We start from the raw sequence: 16,459 nt of genomic DNA on the forward strand, positions 1-16,459 counted from the left end.
AATAATGTTAAGACTACTCATAAATTTGCATGAAAAAAAAGAAGGAATGAGAGTAATTTTGCCGCCATCTGAATTTAACACTTTACATGCTAATTGCATTCAGCATAACTTTCCACTATTGTTCAATTCCTGATCTTATTCCTTCTTCTTTCCAGCTCCACCCAGATTTGTGAGCCGGCTGGAGAGTGCTTGTCTGATAGAAGGAGAGGATATACAGTTTACCTGCTCCACACTCACAACTCCTTTCCCAAGAGTCAGGTACAGTGCAAAAGTAACAAGAAGTTACTACACACTGTTTTGGTTATTGTGTGTTTCAACCACATCCACCTTTTGGTTTTGTGCAGGTGGTTGAAAGATGGAAGAGAGTTGACTGACCAGGGAAAATACTTCATCCTGAATGATGCTCGGAGTGGAATCCTGTGTTTGACCGTCGTCTGTACAACAGAGGCAGATATTGGACAGTATCAGTGTGAGGTATAAAACTCGTATTCGCAACTCTTACCATTGAGCAAGACGGCCAGATGAGCAATCTCCCTGTAAGTGTCATATTGTGTTGTGTCATTTAGCTTTCAAATGAGTTTGGCTGCATCAAGTGCAAAGCAGGACTGTGCCCGGCTTATGTACCAACTATCGACCTCCAGGAGGACCAACCACAGGACTTGCCGCCTAAAGGTAGGACAGCCAGAGCCCCTGAAGGTAAATATCCTCCACACAGGATGGAAACCCGGGACAGGGTTTCCATACGGATGCTCCTCTCTCTCACTAGTTTAGCTCAAAAAGGGATGAAACCCTTTGCGATTGTCCAGTTTCACCTCTGATCCCGTCACCTCATTTACTCCACACCATACGACATCTCTTCACTTTCCAACAAACTGCAACAATGTGCATCAATCTTCACCTTCCACCACTGCCATCATCCATTCTACCCAGTTGTTGCCATTTTGAGATTTTTCTCATATTTTCATTTTTTTCCATTTCACACACACACAACATGTAGCTCAAACTACCATTCCAGTTGTCACTTGATCCCATGGGTTTTTTGGCATAGACTGAATTTTTACCATGTAAAATGCATGAGTTAAAAGCACCCCTCCACAAGATTCTTTTTCAAAATCTTCTAGTATTGCCAAAGTAAAAAGGATTAGCTGCCTTTCTGCTAATCTACCATATCAAATTTACCTCCACATAACCGTATCCATACACGTGTATTACAATGCTAGTCCTTCCGCTTTAGTCAAATGTGTTTCATGGCACACTGTATCTGTTCCTTTGGGATGAGAGCCAAGCAATTCCACTTATGTGTGACTTTCACTTTGCAAGTTCTTGGCCAATCACGTGAGAGATGCCTCAAACTTAATATCTAACAATAACTGAATCTTCTATTGCCATTACCCAGCGGGATCAAAGTGTCTACCATACTGCACTTCTCAGCATCCTCGCCATGAAACAACATTAATACATACATGGGTTAAAAACAGACTAGACTGACATTAGAATACAAATGTCAGATGAACCTCCAGGTGACAGAAGCCGCAGTCATTTTAATACCGTAGGACTATTATTTTCCAACATAATAGGACGGGATTTTCCACCTGTAATATCTGTTGATGTACCAGTGTTACATCGGGTCTGAAATACAAATTTGGTTGAAAGAGTAGAATATTATTCATTTTAATCAAATTTCTTGATGTTGATGAAAACAGGCTTTAAATTGTCTCACACGTCAGGTTTTCTGCACTTCTTCACACTAGTTCACCATGTTTGCCCTTTCATTGTCCGTAACCTGTGTTTTTCCATCTTCCCTCTACTATTCCTAAAGCAGGAACTTCCTCACATGGACCCTTCCATGTAAGTCGTCATTGTCACGATAACAACAAATAATAACCACACAACATTCCCCCTTTTCTCCTCCTGCCAACGCATGCCCAGCTAACTCGTCACTCCTACGAACACAAGGTGGTCATGTGCTGCCCATGCAGGAGTGGGCATTCGCTCATGTCCTGTTGATGTGTTGGGTTTGTGGGTTTGAACCCTCACGCACTGAGGTAAGAAATGCATTGTTGCTGTTCCCGCCATGTAAGGTAATGTATTTTTTTTTCAATTCTACATTGATTCAGTAGAGTGCAGCCAGTACAACATAATAATTCCTTAAAATAAATTTAAAGAGTACCCCATCATTTTATATGTGTGAACCTTAAATGTGGAGTTTAATGTTGGTGTCCGTAGATGCCGACTCAGAGGGTTGGTCCACTGCCTTTGTGAAGAGATGGCTACAAACGGATTTCAGCCCCACCTCCATCGCTAAGATGCTCTTCCCTCCTGGACACCCTGAACAGTACGTTCAGTGCCGCTCGCATCGCTTCATCAACGTTCCCTCGCAACAGCCGCCTCGACCTGTTAAGCCTTATCTGTTGTTGGGTGACTTAGTAGTTAGTGTCACAATTGTAAGATTAGGATCGGCCGCTCAAAGAGTTAAAAATAAGTCCTTTTGTGAATTCCCCCGTCGAATGATCAGCGTTATGTTAGTTGTTTTTTTTTTACTTTTACCATCTTATATCATGTATTCCTGCCTGCATTTGTGTCCAGAGATGAATGTAGCCACAAAGAGGCTCTTTCTGCCTCAACATCCATGGATCAGGTGGTACAGCAGCCTATCTGTTACCTGGAGGAAGAAGAAGAGATCTACATTTCTGAGCAAATGCAGGAAATTACAGATGGTATCGTTGTCTCTTGGATAGCAACATGACATCTATCAAACCGTATGAATACTAACTGGTCTTTTCTCCTGCTCAGCTCCTCCCTCCGTCCAGGTACCCACTGAGGACCTGTGTGTAGAGCCCGGCCAACCAGCCACATTCACTGCCATCATCACAGGAAGACCTACTCCTAACATACAGTGGTACAAGGTAGAGTACCTACCCACCCTGTAGGGTAGTTGCAGGAACATTTTAGGGTGGCTGGGATATGACACGATTAAATATCCTACTGATGGCAAGTTTTGTACATACATCTACCGTACTATTTTATTTGTCTAGATTTAAGAAGGGCCACATGGGTACTATGCAGACAACAATTATCACGCTATTTTTCTTCTTATAAAATAATAAACACATTATAGTGACACTGGAAATGCTTGAACATATGTTTGGGGTTAAACTTCTACGCTTCTAGGTTACAAAGGTCACAGCGGAGGAAAGCATTATGTTATGAGTTTAAACAGATGTTTAAGACCTTGCAGTCCCCCCCCCCCCCCACCCCAATTAAAAAATACTATGTCCTCTCTGATTGGAGGATGGAGAAGAGCTTGCAGCCAATGACAATGTGGAGATATCACAGCATGGGGCACGCTGCTCTGTGACCATAGTGTGCCCTGAGGGTGAGGAAAGTGGCATATACACCTGCTTTGCCTACAATGACTCTGGCCGTGCCTCATGCCAGGCTGAGCTGACAGTGGAGGAAGGTGAGGCTACAGAAATACATTTTTACTTTTCAAAGACAAATAGGCGGCAAGAATGTCACCAAATGGTATTGATGTAAGACGTGTTGTGTTGTGACATTGGTGAACGGTGTGAACCTGTTTTAGCCGAAGGTTTGGTTTTTCCCTGCAGGTCCACCGGAGTGTCAGGACAGAGAGGTGGAGCTGGGGAAGAGAAGGAAGCTATTCTCCGTCTACGACGTCCATGAGGAAATCGGAAGGTGAGCCGGCCCTCTAAATGGGGAAGTCCAATGTTCCCACCAGCCCAGATTTGACGTGATGAACATGCATTTTAGGGGAACCTTCGGGGTGGTGAAGCGTGTAGTCCACAGACGAACAGGTGAGGTGTTTGCCGCTAAGTTCCTTCCTCTGCGGAGCAGCACTCGGACCAGGTCCTTCCAGGAGAGGGACCTGCTGTCCCGTCTGGCTCACCCCAGAGTGGCCTGTCTGCTGGACTTCTTCTGTACCAGACGCACTTTGGTGCTGATCACAGAAATGTATCCTTGCTGGTCAATGCCGCCATATGACAGTCGAGTTTGGTTTGTAATCAATTATGAGTTCTTTAACGCAGTTTCTAGCTGCTGTTCCCATGGACTACTGGACCATTTGTTATTGAAAGGATCAGTTCCTGAAAGAGAGGTGAATCTGACTGATAAAAATATTTTTATTTCTCAAATATTATGAATGGCTCTTTGGTTAATACGTTACACTTCATTTCAGATCCAGTCATACATCCAGCAAATACTGGAAGGAGTTGGTCACATTCACAGCATGAACATGTTGCACCTGGACCTTAAAGTGAGATTTCAGGTCCAACATTGGATTATTGACTGTCATTATTCTCATGCGGTTCATAACTTTAACATCTTTATGTATCTTCCCTTTAGCCTGAAAATATCCTCATGGTGTATCCGCCCAGAGATGAGATTAAGATCTGTGACTTTGGTTTCTGCCAAGAAATAGACACATCCAGACACCAGTACAGCCTGTTCGGTACACCAGAGTTTGTTGCGCCTGAGATTGTTCACCAGGAACCAGTCACTGTGGCCACTGATATTTGGTAAATTAAATAACTTTTGATCTGGCATAATGAGACTTTAAACAAATACTATTTGTGTGAATTAGAAGGAAATAAAAAAAAGAGTACAATTGTAATTTAAAAAGCAAAATAAGTCAACTTTGCATTAATACCGCCTTCTCTCTCTCTTCTAGGTCTGTAGGTGTTATAGCCTATATCTGGTATGTATCATTGGATCACAAAATACAATAGTTTCTTTTGCTCACCTTCATAACACTAACACTATCTTTTTCTTGATAGTTTGGTGGGGCGATGCCCTTTCGTGGGTGAGACGGACCGTGCTACACTCCTAAGGGTTGGGGAGGGGAGCTTAAACTGGGACGCCCCCGACGTTACGGACAGAAGCCCTGAAGCCCAGAACCTTCTCCACATGCTGCTACAGCCGGATCCAGAGTAGGGATCCGGTTTTTATTGATGCTTACACTGTCACATCAATCCAGTCTCTCAAAGCAAAACATATATTCTAAGTGATTCCCATTTAGTGTGACAAATGAGCGTAAAATGACAGGAATAATTTCTGATTCAACTAATCAAACCCATTTAGGTATTCCGGTGTTTGATCCGATGCTAATAAAAAAACGATCGAGTATAAGATAACATTTGCCCCACCTCAAGTGGTACGTTCTCACACAGCTGCAGTGACGCAGTGAACTCATGTTCACACCGGCACCAACCGGTGTGGTTTAATGTGCAACACATTTGTCTGACCTGATTTCCTCTACCCAGGAAGCGACCATCTGCCTTTGAGTGCTTGAGCCACGAATGGTTCCAGGTGAGAGAAAATACAGCACATCTGTTTTAATCAAGCTCCTTGAAAAAACCCCCACTATTCTAACTTTACAAAACTAAACACAATAATCTTGTCTCCACAGGAGGAACATGCAGGTGAAGATATGGATGAAATCAACACAAAGACTTTGAAAAACTTCATCTCAAAAAGGAAATGGCAGGTGAGTTACCAGAAACCACAACCTCAGGGAACAGCAAAGAGGTGTGAACATCATCACCTGAGTGGAATCCACAGACGGAAAGCTGTTGCTTATGAGTCTGTCTTTGCCAATGTTTCTTCCCTCTGTTTCCCCAGCGTTCTTTGACTTGCATCGGGTCAGTTCTCACCTTGAGGCTCATCCCTGAGCTGCTGGAAGCGCCTCTCCGAGAGACTGCGGTGACGGTGCCTCGCGAGCCCCAGGAACAAAGCAGCAGCTCTCGGAGCAGTGGCTCTTCTTCTGAGTACGATGAAGCCGACTCTTTGGACTTCTTCCAGCACTGCAGCCCCACGGAGGAGGAGGACGACACCGAGGAGGACTACGACCCTTTAACGGAGAGATCGCAAATCCCCGACCTTTTCGCCCAACTCCACATGGATGCAGAGGAGGAAAGGACATTGGGAGAGGAAGAGGACGGGGAGCCGGGAGGAAGGAGGAGTGTACTAGAGCGAAGTCTGAGTAGGCAGTCGGTCGCTTCCTCGGATGCATCCAGTCAGCAGACGCCTCAGAGGGAGCGTCGGTTCAACAGCAGCCAATCGCTCTACCTGTCCGATGGAGAGGAGGGTTCGGGGAGTGACGGGGGTCGTATCCCCCGTGGCAGCGTCATCCGAAGCACTTTCTACAGCACCTCCCATCAACTTTCACCCATGTCCGCCAGACACATGACGTTAAGGGACAAATTCCAGGCCAAGAAGCAGGAGAGAGGCCGCAAGCCACTGCGCAGGAGCCTCTCGGGACGCCTCAACGAGCCCCTTATTGAATATGTGGAGGACGAGACGGAGACCGGCCGCGGCCAGAGGCGGGGATCGGTCCAGCCCACGATGCAGAAGTCCTCTTCCTTTGACAGCGGGGTTGGCCTCGCCCACACCAACGCGCCACCTCACAGGAGGAGCAGGTCTCTCGATGAGTACTCTCGCCGTTCCACCAGCTCACCCAAGCGCACAACGCCGGCGGAGGAAGAAGGCTCCCAAAGTGTGAGGGAAGATCTGACGGATGACAACGTGGCCGGGAGGAACCTGTTAGCCATCCCGAGCCCGCTGCGCCCCACAAGGAGGAGAGGCTCCGTTGCTCCAACGCAAGGGGCCGGCCCGCTGCGTGGATCGTCTGGTCCCTCAAGCCTCTTTGCTGGAGGCAGAATCGGCACCAGGCTGGAGCGGGAGGAGCGGGCCGCGGGCGACGCCTCTGCCGGCTCGCAGGGCTCTCTGGCCGAGTCGTCGATCTTGGAGCACGGCGGCTCCGAGTCCTCGAGTAGACTCGGCTCTTACGAGGAGCTGAGTCTCGGCGGCCTCGCAGGGAGGTCCAGGTCGGGAGAGAGCGAAGGGTATGACGACCGAGGGGAGCCGCTGATTTCAGGATCCCCGTGCTCCTTCCAAGAAGTCAAACCCAGGGGCCCGTTTCCCCAGGCACCGCCGCGCAACCGCACCCGCTCCAACCCCAGTCTGTACGCAAACAGCAGAGGTCGGCCGGGGACGTCCCTCACAGCGAGCCCTAGCCCCAGCGTCTCCTCCCTGCAGGCTCCAGAGAGGCCTCCCAGGGCCAAGGACAAGAAGGATGGATCCGGCCTCCAAAGGCACGCATCCGCCCCGGCCCTCGAGGTGCTGCCACCTACAGGAAAGTCGCCCAGGCTCGGACTGCTGAAGATCTTCCGCAGGCAGTCGTGGACTGGCCATTCATACTCCCAGCTGGACAGCACAGAGCTGGGACCCACACTAGGAGAGATCATGAAGCCAGACACGCCCACCATGTCTCTGAGGAAGAAAATGAGAGCTTCGGCCTCCAGCCTGACCAAGCTGTTTTCCAGGTCTTCCAGTAGTGAGGACGTGAGTAAAGGAGGTGAGCTATTGAAAATGATTTTTTTTCAATAAACAGAACCTTTTATTAAGGAGCATTTATATTTATTTTAATTTAATCTCTCAGTTATGTTATAATCTAACACTGTCTATACGTTTTTCTATTGGATGTAATGTTTTTTTTTTCTTTTGGAGCAGGACCAATAGTAAAGGGATCAGCTCCTGTTCCACCTGAAAGACAGCATAGAACTGGTCTTGAGAGTCCTAAAAGGAGAGCCTCCAAACTCTTGCCTTCTTTTAAAATACCTGTTTTCAAGAAGTCAAAAGGTAATGATCACCTGACATTCTGCGTATTATGTATTTCCAATCAGAAATGGCTTAAAAACCTGGTGTTTTTTGCTATAAACCTGGCTGTGTAGGCTTAATCCACTCCATCATTTCTAGATCTGCTGGTCCGTCCCAACAAGGCGGAAGTGCTCCAGTTAGATGGTGGTGGAGTCCTGCTGGTTTGGAAACCAGTCCAGTCCTGTGAACCGGTCACCTACTGTGTGCAATATTGTACAGACGGTGCGTTCTCACAGAGGATGCAGCAGCACAGGAATTTAATTAGTGGTTGGGGTTGAGAGGAAATACAATAAGTTCACTAATCATAGTGCCATTAAATTTAGCCATTCCCATGAGTCAGCATGCACAGCAACAGTTGTTCGGGACGGGTCCATAATTGCCTTCATTAATCACATGTGGGTTTGGATAGGGATATCCTTGGTATTTCTCAGTAACTCATAAGTGAAACGTTGTTAAAACACCAACGACTAGCCGTAGGATGGCAGACAAAGAGCTACAACATGCCTCATGGTAACGGGCTGGCGTCCGAGCAGGTCACATAATATAACTCCAACTCTTCAAAGTCATCGGCATTCCAACGCGGCTCAGACTGCAACAATCTGTTTTATAAACATGGAATAGTTTGCATGTATGCTGTCAATCATTGTATTGCCAAGTACAATTATACAGTTGTCAATGTTCCATGAACTAGGGAGATTGCACATTAATTATGTGCAGTAGGTAAAACTCTTGTTTCGTGCACACCCCAGGTGCAGAGTGGACGTTGCTGTCAGAGGAGGTGACTGAAAGCTGCTTTGTGGTGAAGGACTTACCCAGAGGAGCCTCCTATGTGTTCAGGATTGGTTGCATCACCAAGACAGGCACAGGACCATTCAGCGATGCGTCAGCACCTGTTGTTATGGCAACCCATCCCGAAGGCAAGGAAAATACCTTCATGATGATTTTTAGCCATGATATACACATCCATTATGAAAACTAAAAAAGGTTGTGTTTTACCTGTATTTATTCTGCTCTACAGAAATTGCCATTCCTCTGATCCAGACCGAGTCACTAGGGGCAAAGGTCACTGGGTCAGAACGACAGACAACACACAAAAACTACAATTTCCTCTCTGAGATCAACAGGTAGGGATTTTAATCATTAACATATCTTTGATTAAAAAAAAGTTTATTCACTGTATTTAGTTTATTTGTTTAGTTTTATTTTTTCTTACTTTGGGTATTATATGGAAATGTAGGTGACTTTTCAGATTCATCAAGTCTATCACAGATTATGTTGGAGATGAGAAGAAGAGGATATTTTTTTATATACTGTGTAAAGGTGCGCTGATATTTTCATCTTGATCCCATTTATATGTTAAAGAAAACCAATTATTTGTCGACAGAATTCTTTGCGTTAGTACCAGTGTTAAGAAAGAAAAACACCTCGGTACCTTGTAGAAAGAACTATGTTCACATCTTCAGCTACTCATTCAGTGTCACGCTGGACGGGAACCACTCCCAGAATGCATTAGAAAAAGATGCTCTCGTGTTCCCACTTCCTCCACGGCACTATTATGTGCTTTGTTCTCTCTCAGGGGCCGTTTCAGCGTAGTCAACCTGTGCAGAGACGCCGAGACCAGCCAAGTGTTCGTTGCTAAGATCACCCCGTACCAGGCGGAGCAGAGACAGCTGGTGCTGAGGGAGTACCAGCTGCTGAAGAGGCTTCATCACCCCCACCTGGTGCAGCTGCGCACCGCCTATTTCACCTCCTGCTACGTGGTGTTAGTGGAGGAGCTGTGTGGCGGCAAGGAGCTGCTCTACAGTCTGGCATCGAGGTAAAGGAACGGCTCGAGAAACATAAGCCAGCGGCAGAATCATCAGAGTGTTACGAGTAGTCCATCCATCCGACAGAATCCGTATTGCTTCTCTTCATTTTAAACTCTGTAGTCATCTCTAAGGGGTTTCTTGGGGTAAAGCTGAATTCCAAGTGAAAAACAAGCAAATGGAGTGTTGCATGCCCTCCCAGAGACCTGTACGCAGAGACTCAGGTGGCAGAGCTGCTGGCTCAGATCCTGAGTGCAGTGGACTACCTGCACAGCCGGCGAGTCGTCCACCTGGACCTGAAGTCGGACAACATGCTGGTGGATGACTCGAACCACCTGAAGATAGTGGACCTGGGCTCGGCTCAGTCCTTCACGCCCGGTCAGCCCCTCAGCATCGAGCACATCCACGGCTTGTCGGAGAGCAAAGGTACCCGAGTGTTTCCTAGTTTGGTAACAGAAGGCAAACTGAATTCTGTGGACTGTGATGCATGCGCTAAACCTTTGACTGTCATGGCCTCCAACAGACTGCCGCAGCAAAGGTACACTTTCTTTATGGGAGGACGGATTGAAGGAGGGAAATAATTCAGCGTAACTCCATCCACCTCAGCTGATCCTATCTACCATATTCTAACAAATCCAAGGCCATTTCATTATCTTTTTTTTAAAATCCGTTCAGAATATTAATCAATTAATGAAGGAATGATGGCATTGCCAGCTACAGCACCACTCTTTATGGAAATATCCTGTTTCTGTCTGTTTTGTCAGTTTACATTGTCCTTCCTAAAGCTCCGGAAATCCTGGACGGTCAGGGTGTTGGGCCCGAAACTGACGTTTGGGCTATTGGAGTTCTGTCCTTCATCATGTAAGTACAGACCTACAGGGGAACATTGTTGCATTAGAGTTTTATTTTGTTTAAAGAGTTTTGTTTTAATGTAATAAATGAACATTGATCATCCACATTCTGTCTATTTAGAACTAATGAATAGACTATAGGCTACTGTTGGGTACTGCTAACTGTGGTTTGATTTCACCTACTTCACCAGGCTGAGTGCCGACAGCCCGTTCCATGCAGAGCACAGCTGGGAGCAAGACAGAAACATCAAGAAAGGGAAGATCCAGTTTGGACGCTGTTACCCCGGTTTGTCCGAGGGAGCCTTGAACTTCATGAAGAGCAGCATGAATAACAAATCCTGGTGAGTGTCTCTCAATGAAAGTGAAGTTTAGTTTATTGAAGAATCCTCATACAATAAAAACCTTTTTAGGGGGAGACCAACTGCAGCCGAGTGTCTCCAGAACCAATGGCTGCGTGCCCATTGCGCCCCGCACAAAGCGCGACAGTCCAAGGTGTGTTTCTCCACGGACAAGCTGAAAGATTACCTCAAGCAGAAGGAGGAGAAACGAGACCAGGTCCGCACCAAGCTTCAGGGCCCCTTTTTCCAATGAGTGGGGGCTTCTCGACACCATGCAGCCTTATGATAGTTTCCCTGTGTGGCCAGATCTCTAAAACCCTTTAGGATCCTCTAATTTTGAAAATGTTATGCGTCTTAATGAGGTTTTAAAGGGTAGTTATCCATTGTATTTGATTGGTGTGCTTTAGGTTTAAAGGGAAACACATCCTGGGGGGAGGTTGAGTCGAAGAGAAACCGTTGTTTTGCTCCAAAGTATCAGACAAATGCTCGTGTTTATCCTTATGAAGTGAAAAAAATCTTCTTCATACAAAAGGCAGGTGGGGTTTTTTTTTTCTGAGTGAGGTATTGTATTTCAAAATAAAGTGCATGAACGGAAAGCTGTTTACATTTTCAGGGTTTTACCCGTTTCATAATACTTAAACATTGGGTCAGTCCCCCAGCAGAATGAGTTGAGTTGATGGACGACAGATAAATTAAATGGCACGTGGTCTGACGCTGGCCTCGCGTTCTTTATTCAGTCTCATTTGCACACAAACACACAAATGCACACCCATGTTTAATGTAACATAAGCCACAACTTCATCTGCTGCACAGACCTCCTTCATAATATTTAAATGATACGCAGAATGCGCGTCATTATCTAAACACTGTTATATTAGTTATAGTCATACACTTAACTAGTAGGGAATTCATTTCTACTGTATCAGAATTTCACAACGACTGTTTAGCAGGAAGGTTCTGACGTGGACTCCACATTTAGGCCAGTTTCAAACTTAGGCTTTATGAAGACCAAATGTAGCACTGAATTTGGCAGTTTCCTTTTCTATGGCCACTGAACCAGCTGGCACTGATCTATGTGTCAGGATGTTCACTTCTAAACATCAACCACTTTGCTTTGACTAAATCTAACATAACCCTAGTTTCTTTTCCATCCGAGCGTCAGTGAGCCTGAACCTGTACTGAGCCCCCTCTGACCATATAACACAAAGGGTAAAAGCAAAAACAGATGTAAGTGAAGATGGAGTTATTCGGGCCAGAACAACACGTTTTGGTTCTTCTGTCCAGCAGATGAAAGACTGGTTTACAGCTTCCTCCTTAGGATTTCTCCTGAATTTTCTGGATTTCCTGTTTAAAGAGCGCCATTAATACACAGCACAATGGTCCGTGCAACAGACGGCAAACAATAGCCAAAGCGATTGGTTTAGGGTTTTACTTACATCATTGAGCATATCTTTCAGCTCCTCGTACGCCTTCTCCAAGTCATCATTGATGATGACAGCGTCGAACACTCCGGGCTCGTTACCTGGCGAGGAGAACAGGATGAGCTGCAGGGGTTTGCCTTCGTGTCAGCGTCATATCAACAGAACAGCCGGGGAACCTACTGAGCTCCATGTCGACGCGCGCTGCCTCGAGGCGTTTCTGGAGACTCTCCTCCGTCTCCGTCTGTCTGTCTCTCAGACGGGTTTCCTTAGAAAAGACAACCAAGACTCAACCGCTGATGTGTGAACAGCTGTCAGGTCAGCAGTTCACATATCAGCTTGTATCTCACATTTTTCGTATTTTTCAAAGGAAATCTTGAAAATCTTGAGATATGAATTCATTATGATGATCAAAATATACACCGAAAGAAAAATGTTAAGCATCTATATCACAGCCCACTTTTCACAAGCAAGAAGACACCTTTCGTGGGTACAAAATGATATTGATGTATTGCAATACATTAACGTAATATGTAAAGTTTACCAGGATCTCCATGGATGGAGGCTGGATGGAGATGTAAATGGGGTTCAGGTCCGTCTCTTTAATCCTCTTCACCCCCTGGATGTCCACATCCAAGATGCAGATTTTGTTCATGGCCAGCACATCTTCGATGGCCGCTTTACTGATGAATCAATGCATTGGCACATTTTTAAAATCATGTCACATAAATGGCTTTTTAGGGGATCATACATCTCATCGTGGATTGTGCGTGGCAACGTTCATCCAGCTATGCGGAGTGTAATGGTGTCATTTTGAACAATAGTAGTAGAACAGGAGTGAGACGATTGCTGCGTTGACCCGAGCTGCTCAGGCAGGCAGAGTGAGTGAGAACTTCAGAGTAAGAGACAGAGATTGAACGTGACACCAACGGTGCTGGGGCAGAGCGTTGCTCTTTTTAAGCTACGCCATCTGCTACGTGGCTACTACATATCCTCTTGATGCTAGTGGCAGAGCCTGATCGTAGCCTGTATATAATACAGTCTTAAATTTCAAGTTCAATATCACTGACACTGATGCTGTATTTTTGACAATATTAAATTACAGATGATGATCTTTTTGCAGGTGAGAAGCTCACTACCCATTAAATGCTTATTGAAAGCAGTAATCCTTTGGTCTTCCAAATGAAAGCCTTTTTTTTTTTTTTAAAAGTCTCTACATCATAAACATTTTCTGAGGTTCCTCTTGACGTTTCGGTGAAACATATGGTGGCACTGGTGCAAACATGTACCTCGTTCCATACATGTTTCCTGAAAACACCGCGTTTTCAATGAAGTCTCCGTTGTCAATTCCCTCCTGCATGACCTCTCTCGTTGAGAAGTGGTAGTCTGGAAGATGCATTGGTAGTAATGAATATGAAGCGTTGCACAACAAACATCTATCGTTGAAGAGAGGTGATGCACATAAAATGAACGCTCACTCCCAGTTTTTAGTAAGAGATGCGTCAAGTTTCATCTCAGCGATCTCAGGCAAAATAACAGAACGTCCCCGGCACAAAGGCTCAACTACTTTACGGTATCCTGGACGCCGGCTTTCAGACTCTGGGTACATAGTATACAGTCATTATCTAATAAAGATAAAGGCTGTTTGTTTTTTCTTTGTAAAAACTGTTACGGAGCACATTTTATTGTCCACACCCACATCCTTAGGCCTAAAGCTTCTCAAAATAAAAACATATGGGGGATCTAGAAACAAACACGTCACTACTTCTCACTGATGGAAACCGGGATAGCACACAATCTTTAGCATGAGAATATGAAGCCTGAAAACATGGCAGTCAGTACTTTTAAAATCTGCATGAAATATTTCGATGCAATCAACAAAAAAAAAACAGTTTGACCCAAAGAAAGCAAAAACACGTCATTGTGTTCTGGATGAATAAAGATTCTAATCAACATCTGATGTTTGCATTACAAATAAACACATAAAACGCAATAATTAAACTTTTGAAAAGCTCAAACCAATCCTCCACAGAGCAAAATAACGTCCACGTGATGCTAATGATTGCTTGCAAATCATCAACGCTCCACCAGCAACATCCGGGAATCACACACACCAAACCTCATGGGACTGGAGATGGGAATAATAACTACCGAGGCATCACAGGGGGCTATTTTCAAGAGGGCTTTTTACTCCAAAGTGTAAACTGTCTGATCCAGATTCCTTCCATCATTTTCGCTGTTTTTTTTTTTTTCTTTTTGTTTGTCACATGACTAGTTCCTGTGAAAGTCCAACGGCAGCATGCCAGGATGATGAAAGTAACCCCTCTGCTTTTAAAAAACTGTGATCAGGAATCTCTCGGACGTCACCTTCTGATTCGTTTGGACACGAAATAGAGGAAGGTTTTTCTAAGACTTCATGGGAGAAGGGTGCTATTGGCAGTAAAATAGCCCCCAGAAGCATTGGGAGCTTGTTCAGCCCTATGGAGAAAGCAAAAAAAAAAAAAAAGGCACAGAAAGAGGTTTATCTCTTTATACCAAGTGAGCTACACAGGGGGGGGGGGAAGCCATTTGTGCAGTTCACTTGGGAGTAAGAAGTGGGGAGGCTGGCAAAACCATGGTACAGAAACAAAAAGGAAAGAGGGGTAAAACACTCTTTTATCAAGGTCCTGTGACTTTGAATTAAAGTCCAAGGCTCATGTGGTGAGTCAGTGACCACGGTGGTCCTATCGTCCAGTTCAAGGCATCAACTCCCTGCACCGACTGTACCTTTGCCATCTTCCTCGCCTGGTCGGGGATTCCTTGTTGTGTCTGCGAAGAGACACAATTGCATCAGAACAGCAGTTGAATGAATCACGGTTTTATTCTTTGCTCCCCCCAAGCCAGTGGCCACGTGGCGCCCCAAACGCACGAGAGACGCTGAACCCGAAGACGCCCTCGTGTTCCCTCATCAGCCTCTTCATCAGAGTGCTCTTCCCTGCTCCAGAGGGGCCGCTCAGCACCACGGGCCTCGGTCCTGCCATTGTTCTTGGACAGAGGGACAGATGGGGGGGCGGCAGGGACAGACGAAGCTCAGCTGTTATGCCAAGAACAGATTAAATGTGTGTGAATCTCGTATAAAAAAAGGTTGTTTCTAGGAGAGAGAGAGAGAGTACAGGACTTTTTAGCGTGAATCCTTTTATACAGAAAATGTTTGCACTTAATCATTTTTGACCAATACTAGTGGAAGTAATTAAGCTCACCAAATACTCTGTCAACGGAGGCCCAGTAAGGTTAATCATTGGAGCTCTTAGCCACCGCACTGTCTGGAAGAAACATTACGGAAATATTTCGGCCCGTCCGTGTTCTAATCGCTGACTGGTTGGACAGCCGGAGGCCCCGATTATAATGTTAAGAGTGCCTATTAATGAAGTCACGGCAGGTCAGCCAGAAGGATTAATTGGATCTGGGCGAGGCAACACAAAGGCTCCGGGACAGGTGACCCGTTTACCGGCTGCGTCGAAGAGAGGGCGATATTTCAGGAATAATCCATTCATTCTTAGAGTCCCCAGTAAAGCAATGACTTAATAATAAAGTCAAAGTCTGTAACAGTCCAAAAGAAACAACCGATCCCTTTTTGTTACTGTAAATCATCCACCAAAGGTTTTGAGATAAGAACAGAGATCAACGAGACCAATAACTTTCTAAAGCTTTAACTTTTAAGTTATTAACCCACTCACATAAACTGTTGCTTAATGCAGGATGTCTTCTTTACGCACACAATTTCAGAGCATTTAGAAAATCAAAGTAGCAAACGACATACATTATGAACTTGCAGTTTACCAGACTGCATTTGATCCAAACAGTGCTTTACAATTACAATGCAGCTGATCACCTCATTAATTGACCCGCGCTTCGCGTGTAGCTCCTTACCTTCTGCGCTCACTCCGTCGTATGAAGGTCCAACAGCAGATGCGTCTTCAGCCCGGCTTCCTGACGGACTACGACGAGCGTATGTTGTGCGTTAGTCTGACTCACAGCTCAGTGTCACTCTGAATTACCTCCAGCTCCCTTCAGCTCCATGACCAATCCAACGTGTGCATGCGGCCTCGTTTCATCCACACCGCCTACGTAGGAGCGGGTCACAAGACCACGCGCGTGGGCAACGTCAAAGGTTTTGGATTTTAAAAAAAGACAACTGCGTACCCAGCGGAAAGAGCTTCACTCACATTTATTTGTGAACTTGTCTTTGCTGTAAAATCTCAATAATGCTGAAGGGCCTTGAAACGAAAGGACAGGTGAACGTGGATGTCATTAAATGAATGCAAAAGTCAGACAAAACTCCACAAAGTTGGTCTAAAGGAAGCTTTTTTTTAAACTTTTATTTGTCCAGCATT

General features: G+C 45.4%; 2 protein-coding genes across 8 annotated transcripts in view; one reads left to right on the top strand and one right to left on the bottom strand.

Annotated features, from left to right (window-relative positions):
• obscna (obscurin, cytoskeletal calmodulin and titin-interacting RhoGEF a) overlaps positions 1 to 11,381 on the top strand; it is a 37,249-nt gene extending 25,868 nt beyond the window's left edge. For 3 of the 6 annotated variants that reach the window (XM_062563379.1, XM_062563380.1, XM_062563382.1), the window contains 27 exons: positions 156 to 258; positions 345 to 474; positions 567 to 672; positions 2,227 to 2,335; positions 2,587 to 2,717; positions 2,794 to 2,906; positions 3,292 to 3,460; positions 3,609 to 3,696; positions 3,772 to 3,972; positions 4,054 to 4,114; positions 4,196 to 4,273; positions 4,363 to 4,535; positions 4,688 to 4,714; positions 4,794 to 4,946; positions 5,280 to 5,325; positions 5,426 to 5,503; positions 5,638 to 7,372; positions 7,528 to 7,656; positions 7,774 to 7,896; positions 8,424 to 8,591; positions 8,693 to 8,798; positions 9,251 to 9,490; positions 9,682 to 9,905; positions 10,003 to 10,017; positions 10,244 to 10,340; positions 10,522 to 10,671; positions 10,741 to 11,381. In XM_062563379.1, the coding sequence (XP_062419363.1) occupies positions 156 to 258; positions 345 to 474; positions 567 to 672; positions 2,227 to 2,335; positions 2,587 to 2,717; positions 2,794 to 2,906; positions 3,292 to 3,460; positions 3,609 to 3,696; positions 3,772 to 3,972; positions 4,054 to 4,114; positions 4,196 to 4,273; positions 4,363 to 4,535; positions 4,688 to 4,714; positions 4,794 to 4,946; positions 5,280 to 5,325; positions 5,426 to 5,503; positions 5,638 to 7,372; positions 7,528 to 7,656; positions 7,774 to 7,896; positions 8,424 to 8,591; positions 8,693 to 8,798; positions 9,251 to 9,490; positions 9,682 to 9,905; positions 10,003 to 10,017; positions 10,244 to 10,340; positions 10,522 to 10,671; positions 10,741 to 10,921 (4,934 nt within the window). In that variant the 3' untranslated portion in view covers positions 10,922 to 11,381. The remainder of the gene's footprint in view (positions 1 to 155; positions 259 to 344; positions 475 to 566; positions 673 to 2,226; positions 2,336 to 2,586; positions 2,718 to 2,793; positions 2,907 to 3,291; positions 3,461 to 3,608; positions 3,697 to 3,771; positions 3,973 to 4,053; positions 4,115 to 4,195; positions 4,274 to 4,362; positions 4,536 to 4,687; positions 4,715 to 4,793; positions 4,947 to 5,279; positions 5,326 to 5,425; positions 5,504 to 5,637; positions 7,373 to 7,527; positions 7,657 to 7,773; positions 7,897 to 8,423; positions 8,592 to 8,692; positions 8,799 to 9,250; positions 9,491 to 9,681; positions 9,906 to 10,002; positions 10,018 to 10,243; positions 10,341 to 10,521; positions 10,672 to 10,740) is intronic. The other 3 variants (XM_062563381.1, XM_037469851.2, XM_062563383.1) reach the window with 3 other exon arrangements.
• A 90-nt stretch (positions 11,382 to 11,471) lies between these two features.
• On the bottom strand, positions 11,472 to 16,135 carry guk1b (guanylate kinase 1b). Of its 2 annotated transcripts, XM_037469852.2 has the most exons (9): positions 15,996 to 16,135; positions 14,995 to 15,110; positions 14,853 to 14,894; positions 14,454 to 14,564; positions 13,376 to 13,472; positions 12,631 to 12,769; positions 12,270 to 12,354; positions 12,105 to 12,190; positions 11,472 to 12,012 (listed from the first exon to the last, which is right to left on the bottom strand). In XM_037469852.2, the coding sequence occupies exons 2-9, from the start codon at positions 15,104 to 15,106 to the stop codon at positions 11,983 to 11,985; spliced, it is 702 nt and encodes a 233-aa protein (XP_037325749.2). In that variant the 5' UTR covers positions 15,107 to 15,110; positions 15,996 to 16,135; the 3' UTR covers positions 11,472 to 11,982. The 2 variants fall into 2 exon arrangements, with proteins under 2 accessions (XP_037325749.2, XP_037325750.2); XM_037469853.2 differs by lacking the exon at positions 14,454 to 14,564 and having other exon boundaries at positions 15,996 to 16,126.
• Between the last annotated feature and the right edge of the window lie 324 nt (positions 16,136 to 16,459).

Source organism: Pungitius pungitius, chromosome 7 (assembly GCF_949316345.1).
Source record: "Pungitius pungitius chromosome 7, fPunPun2.1, whole genome shotgun sequence".
Lineage (NCBI taxonomy): Eukaryota > Metazoa > Chordata > Actinopteri > Perciformes > Gasterosteidae > Pungitius > Pungitius pungitius.